At 34.4% G+C, this 7,562-nt stretch overlaps 1 protein-coding gene across 1 annotated transcript; it reads right to left on the reverse strand.

The window, feature by feature from the left end:
- Positions 1 to 306: 306 nt before the first annotated feature.
- Positions 307 to 4,952, reverse strand: LOC133321338 (gamma-glutamyl hydrolase B-like). The gene is made up of 5 exons (XM_061530431.1): positions 4,786 to 4,952; positions 1,243 to 1,293; positions 937 to 1,181; positions 672 to 876; positions 307 to 607 (listed from the first exon to the last, which is right to left on the reverse strand). The coding sequence occupies exons 1-5, from the start codon at positions 4,950 to 4,952 to the stop codon at positions 307 to 309; spliced, it is 969 nt and encodes a 322-aa protein (XP_061386415.1).
- Positions 4,953 to 7,562: the final 2,610 nt, after the last annotated feature.

Genomic DNA, 7,562 nt, shown 5'->3' on the forward strand with positions numbered 1-7,562 from the left:
AAAATATTTTAAGAGTCCCCTTAAATATTGGAGTTTTTGAAAAAACATGTTTTTTATATTTTCTGAGAATAACCAGTTTAAGAATATTTTTTAATTATACATTTATAAAACTATTATAGAAATATTTATATATTATAATAATTATTTTTTGATTTGTTTTCTAAATACACAGCACAAAAAATTTGATCTAACTAAAATTTAAAAATATCAACACAGATTTGTGACTTCTATCAAACATCAACCTTGTCGACGCTCTTATCTTACAATTTATTATCACATTTTATTTTTAATTGGCTGCTGTCATTTTCATTGTTCTATTCTTTGTGTAACTTCATTTGGATAATCCGTATCGGCTTTGAAAAGATAACACAATTGCCAATGTAATTTCTCCTGGGCCGTGAAGGTGAGGGGATAATTATTAATGTTATACCTTATAAGGTCTTCGTCCGCGAAACGATTCTCATTTAAACGACATTGTTGAGCAAAAAATTTGGCAAAATATTGATTTAATTCATAACAGCTGGGACAGTGATGGCATGGATCTTGATCGCCTAAATTTTCATTGAATACCCTTTCTGGATGAATTTGGGAACCATAGAAGGGAAATCTGGAGAAAATATATGTGTGAGATATTATTTATTTTTTTTTTTAACTATAGCTCCATTACTTACTCTTTGTGCTCTACAATGTTTATAAATTCCAAACCATTATCATCCTTATTACAGGCCAATACCTGCCATTGGTCCTCGATTTTAAACATTCTCAAATCCTCTTTTGTAATACAATATTTGTGGTAATGGTAACCGAATGGTTGTGATGACATTCGTGCTTTCACTGATTCGTCTAGGTCGGCAAATAATTTGGATTTTTGTAAAACTAAAATAAAAGAAGAAAATTTTATAAAATATTAAAAAATCTGACTCTAAACCCTCTTACCTTTGTCATCCTCAAATTGAACTGGCAATGAGACATTCATAGATTTACAATCCTGTCGCACATCTTCGACACCGGCTGAATGCGTTAATAACAGCTGATAACCCAGACAGGTACCCCACAATGGAAAATGCTTTAATTGCCGGGCAATATCGAAAATTATTTTGGAACTGGTATAAGCATGGCTGGTCATATCTTTGGTACAGAATTTCGGATTGAAGAAAATAGCCCCACCAGGCATTAAAATTCTGTAAAGGGATATTTTTTATTTTTGTTTTTTAATTTGTGATATTTGACGATTTAATTTACCCATTAATTTTATTCATTATCGATTCATAATAGATGCGAGGTCGATTGTTCCTGAAATGAAGCAAAATAGAAAATTATAAAGAATTAATTTTAAAAATTATTTTTCTATGAAATAACAAACATATTAGAATGTTATGAAGTCCAGTTCCCAATATTTGTAAAAACGATTTTGAACAAGATTTGACCCAAACGGATGGGCGTGGATTTAAAGAAAAAAATTTTTTAGGGACTACCATAGGGCGTGGATTTTTTAAAAATATTTGCTAGAGACTACCAATGAAACATTTTCTATGCATTAACAAAGGGCCTGGTATTTTTAAAAATTAAAAATAATTTGGCATAGCTCACTTATTTGGTTCAAGAACGAACCCTATTGAGATTGGGAAAAATCGGTTCAGATTTAGATATAGCTCCCATATATATTTTCACCCTATTTTATGTAAATACTGTACGAAAGTCCCTACATTTCCTTCGATGTGCACGAAATTTGGTATAGCGTACAGAATTGAGTATAGAATGATGTATGTTAAGTTTCGTGAAAATCGCTTCAGATTTAGATATAACTCCGATATATATTTTCATCCGATTTTACATTAATGTAGCACCAAAACCCCGTTATGTCTTTCGATTTCCACGAAATTTGGCACAGCGTACTGAATTGAGTGTAGAATGATGTGTGTTAAGTTCCGTGAAAATCGCTTCAGAATTAGATATAGCTCCCATATATATCTTCGTCCGATTTAAGGTAAATGGTCTACCAAAGTCCCTTTATATCTTGCGATTTGCACGAAATTTGGCATAGCGTACTGAATTAGGTCTAGAATGATGTGTGCAAAATTTCGTGAAAATCGGTTTAGATTTAGTTTCGCCCGATTTTAGGTAAGTAGTCCACTAAAGTCCCTATATATCTTTCGATTTGCACGACATTTGGCACAGCGTAAGGAATAAGGTCTAGAATGATGTGTGTTAATTTTCGTGAAAATGGGTTCAGATTTAGATATAGCTCCCATATATATCTTCGTCCGATTTAAGGTAAATGGTGTACCAAAGTCCCTTTATATCTTTCAATTTGCACGAAATTTGGCATAGCGTACTGAACTAAGTCTAGAATGATGTGTGCAAAGTTTCGTGAAAATCGGTTCCGATTTAGATATAGCTCCTATAGATATTTTCGTACGATTTAAGATAATTGGTGCACAAAAGTTCCTATATATCTTTCGATTTGCACAAATTTTGGTATAGGGTACTGAATTAAGTCTAGATTGATGTTGCTAAGCTTCGTGAAAATATCCATAGCTAGGCCGATTGACACAACGTACTGAAGTAATATAAAGTAGTCTCTGGCAAGTTTCCATGAAATCGGTTCAGATATAGATATATAACAAACACGCGACGTCTGTTAGGATACATATGTAGAATATACCCAAAGTGGTGAAGGGTTTCATATAGTCGGCCCAGTCCGACTTTACTACTTTCCTTACTGGTTTGACACCGAGAATGGGGGTCCCCTTAATTTCGCCTGATTCATTTCAAAGGTTCTCTAAAGAGCATATATATCTATCTACAGGATATTGTATATATTAGCGCTCCTTGTATGTATAATCATTTCCGACCCGAAATAAACATATCCGACCCTATAAAGTATATATATTCTTGATCAGCGTAAAATTCTATGACAATATAGCCATGTCCGTCTGTCTGTTGTAATCTAAACGAATTGAAATAGATCGCCAAAATTTTGCATAGAGTCGTCTTTTGTCTGCAGGCAGGTCAAGTTCGAAGATAGGCTTTATCGGTCCACGTTTAGGCATAGCTCCCATATAAGGGTACCCCCAATTTTCGGTATTTTGAGGTTCTTGAGCGTGTTTTTCAAGTGAATTCACTGAAATTTGGTACATTGAGTTTTTATTGGGTACCAAATCTCTCCACTAAAAATTATAAATATGTGTGCATATTTTCGGATAGCCCCCATATAAGGGTACCCCTAATTTTGCGGCGTTTTGGGGGTTTGATCGCATTTTTCGACAGAATTCGCTGAAATTGGGTACTTTGAGTTCTTATTGGGTAGTAAATCTCTACACTACAAATTATAAATATAGGTCAATTTTTTTCGGGTAGCCCCCATATAAGGATACCCCTAATTTTCGGTATTTTAGGGTTCTTGAGCGCGGTTTTCAACCGATCTCGTTGAAATTTGGTACAGGGGGTTCTTTTTGGGTACCAAATTTCCCCACTAAAAATTATAAATATAGGTCCACTTTTTCTGGTAGTCCCCATATAAGGGTACCTCCCAATTTCCACTTTTTGGGGGGTTTTGACCGGGATTATTTCAACGAATTGGCTGTAATTTTGAAATTTAAGTTCTTATTGGGTAGCAAATCTCTCCACAAAAAATTATAAATATAGGTCAAAAATTATAAATATGAGTCTATATTTTCGTATAGCGCCCATATAAGGGTACCCCTAAGTTTGTGGTGTTTTGGGGGGTTTGATCGCATTTTTCGACCGAATTCGCTGAAATTGGGTACTTATTGGGTAGCAAATCTCTCCACAAAAAATTATAAATATAGGTCAATTTTTTCGGGCAGCCCCCATATAAGGGTATCACCAATTTTCGATATTTTGAGGTTCTTGAGGGCGTTTTTCAAACGAATTCGATTAAATTTGGTATATTGTAGTCGTATATGGTAACAAATCTCCTCAACAAAAATTATTAATATTCACCCCTTTTTAGAGGTAGTCCCCATATAACCCCCTTTTATATTAAAATAGTTATCTGATTTGTTCCGTGTGTTGCGATTGCGTAGTCGTTACGGGGAATAGTCAATTTAACCATCTGTTCTAAGCATTCCGCCTTCTAAAGATATTGTGATAACAATTTAAACATGACTATAAAGAAATATATTCTCAGACATTTAGGCATATCCTCAATATGGTGATACCTCCTGAAGGAGGTACAGATTTTAAGAAAAATCCCCATTAAAACTTGCTGAAGTTTGTATTTGGTGTACATAATGGTTTACATAAATCGGTTTGTAGAATTATCGGTATATGCCCACTTTTTGGGTAAGTTCCCTATATTTTCATTGCATGTATCTGTCAGTATAACTATGGTGGAGAGCCGAACTTAACGCTTTTTCACTTGTTTTAATTTAAATCCACGCCTATTGAAGTCTTTAAAAAATTCATATTTTTATTATTTTAAAAACATGACCGTTATCTAATTTTTTTTGACCATTGGCAACACTATGTAAACAATATGTATTTAATATTAAGGTTATTGATTTTTCCCACAAAAGCAAACTGCCTTTCTCTTCTGCAGAACACTTTCTCTTTCTCAAAATGCTCTCATCTCTTTTGGATTTTCATGTCAATCTCCCAAACAGTCAACAGTTTGTTTATGCAATCTTTTGCAGGTATTCGTGTGATTTGTTTACAAAACAATGTTGTTTTTCTTTTCTTTTTTTTATATTTCAGAATTCAAAAATATTTTCTTTTTTTTCAAATATGGGGGAAGAGGTAGGCGAACTCACACTCACTTACCATATGGGTATGACTTTAGCACCGGCTGCTTCCAAAAATCTCACATACGATGCAGCCAAGTAGCTCTGGTATTCCCTGCCATACCTGTTCTGCAACGTCGTGGCAATATCCATGCACAGGATACCAATGACAGGTGTAACGGTTTCATTGCAATGCAAATTTCCCATCATCTTGAAATTGTTTTTCTGACCCTCACTCACACTGCAGGCTGATAGGGCAAATTCAATAACAAACTTATAATTATTTTTTGTTCGGTTTGTGAGAAGAAAAAAAATACGCACGTTAATTCGTTTTAATTGTGGCACTCAGATGTTTAGTGGCCGACAACTTGATGCACACTGAATAGAAATTGCATTGTTTGGATAAAAGAGAAACAACAACAACAATAACAGCAAATAAACATTCTACAATAACGAAAGAAAGGCAAAATGATGATGAGGTGTGTGTGTATATACGAGTGTGTGTGTGTGTGTGTATATGCATTTCTAAGTTATTCACGGCCATGGTGTTTTATGAATGAACGCTAGAAATTCTCTTTGTTAGTCTGTATGATGACTGATTTTTATTTTTTAAATATTTATAAGAATTTATTTATTTAGCAAGCACTAGAAATAACTATAAAGATTACTTTCAGCACTAGAAATAACTCCAATTGAAAAAAAATATTGTAACTATTTATTGGTTAATATTTACAAATAAATCCACGCTAATTCATTACACTAGAAAAGTAGTTTAAGTATGCGCTTATTGGTGGTCGTAAAATAATACTTTTATAAAAAATCGCTCCGTATGGTTACACAACAACATAATATTTAAAAAAAAACCAGTAAGGAAAGAAGTAAACTCGAACGGGGGCGACTATACATACATATGTATCCTAACAGGGAAACTTGCCAAAGACTAATTTATATTACTTCAGTACGTTGTGTCAATCGGCCAGCAACATCATTCTAGACTTAATTCAGTACCCTATACTAAAATTCGTGCATATCGAAAGATATATATGAACTTTAGTGAACTATTTACCTAAAATCGGGCGAAAATATATATGGGAGTTTTATCTAAATCTGAACCGATTTTCACGAAACTTAGCACACATCCTTCTAGGCTTAATTCAGTACGCTGTGCCAAATTTAGTGCAAATCGAAAGATATATAGAGACTTTGGTACAGCATTTACCTTAAATCGGAGGAAGATATTTACAGAAGCTATATCTAAATCTGAACCGATTTTTATGAAACTTAGCACACACCATTCTAGGCTTAATTAAGTACGCTGTGCCAAATTTCGTGCAAATCAAAAGATATATAGGGACTTTGGTGCACCATTTACCTTAAATCGGACGAAAATATATATGGGAGCTATATCTAAATCTGAACCGATTTTTCCCAATTTCAATAGGGTTCGTCCTTGGGCCAAATAAGTGACGTATGCCAAATTTCATCCAATTCGGATAATAAATGCGACCTGTACTTTGTTTACAATTTAACATGGACAGACGGACGGACATGCATAAATCGACTTAAAAAGTGATTATATGCATATTCTCAAAAGGAACAAACATATGCACAAAGACATAATACCCTGTACCACAGTGTGGTGAAGGGTATAAAAAACCAAATTACAAAGAATTTGGTTGAAAAACGCGCTTAAGAACCCCAAAATACCGAAAATTGTGGGTACCCTTATATGGGGACTATCCGAAAAAATTGACCTATATTTATATTTTTTAGTAGGGAAATTTGCTACCCAATAAGAACTCAAAGTACCAAATTTCAGCGAATTCGGTCCAAAAATGCGATCAAAACCCCCAAAATACCGAAAATTGGGGCTACCCTTATATGGGGACTATCCGAAAAAATGGACCTATATTTTTAATTTTTAGTAGGGAGATTTGCTACCCAATAAGAACTCAAAGTACCAAATTTCAGCGAATTCAGTTAAAAAACGTGCTAAATAACCTCAAAATACCGAAAATTGGGGAGTACCCTTATATGGGAGCTATGCCTAAAAGTGGACCGATTTTCTCCAATAGGGTTCGTCCTTGGGCCAATTAAGTGATCTGTGCCAAATTTCATCCAAATCGGATCATAAATGCGACCTGTACTTTGTTAACAAAAATACATGGACGGACAGACGGACAGACAGACGGACGGACATGCATAAATCGACTCAGAAAGTGATTCTATGCATATTCTCAAAAGCAACCATGGGTCTATCTCGATTATATTTGCTGTTACAAACATATGCACAAAGACATAATACCCTGTACCACAGTGTGGTGAAGGGTATAAAAACCATCCAAGCCTTGTGGTTGATCGTTAAACATTATTTGATAAAAAAAAGCATGCCACGCCACTCACACCTGCCCCAACCGACCGAAAGGGCGACCTACCTTTCGTAGGGATAGCGTTCACACCATAGACCGATTCATGGCAGGATAGTGAACAGTGGGAACACCAGCTACATGCAAATAAGCTGGTGAAATATTTTTTTTTGCCACTCGATTTTCTGAACAATTAGAATCCAAAATATATAAAATTTTTAGACAAGTGGGTTGAAAAAATCATCGAAATACCGAATATTGACATTAACTATCTTTAATATTGCGAGCTCTATCGTGATATCCACATACAGACGAACATGGCGGAATAGACACGTTTATTGCTAGTCTCTAAAAAAGTACGCAGTTGTATAATCTCACATTTTTACAATATTCAACATTTCTTTGTTACCCAAATTTATCATACAAAGACCTTTTTCAGTTTAGAAAAAGA

Source organism: Musca vetustissima, unplaced genomic scaffold (assembly GCF_032173495.1).
Source record: "Musca vetustissima isolate MV318-11 ecotype Yass unplaced genomic scaffold, APGP_CSIRO_Mvet_v1 utg660189, whole genome shotgun sequence".
Taxonomy (NCBI): Eukaryota; Metazoa; Arthropoda; class Insecta; order Diptera; family Muscidae; genus Musca; species Musca vetustissima.

What these genes read in the sequence shown, in the direction of transcription:
- LOC133321338 (XM_061530431.1), bottom strand. Translation starts at nt 4,952, where the DNA reads ATGGGAAATTTGCATTGCAATGAAACCGTTACACCTGTCATTGGTATC. An exon ending in ATAATGAATAAAATTAATGG is followed by an intron (nt 1,182 to 1,242) that starts GTAAATTAAATC and finishes ATCCCTTTACAG; the next exon opens with AATTTTAATGCCTGGTGGGG. An exon ending in AACATTGTAGAGCACAAAGA is followed by an intron (nt 608 to 671) that starts GTAAGTAATGGA and finishes TATTTTCTCCAG; the next exon opens with ATTTCCCTTCTATGGTTCCC.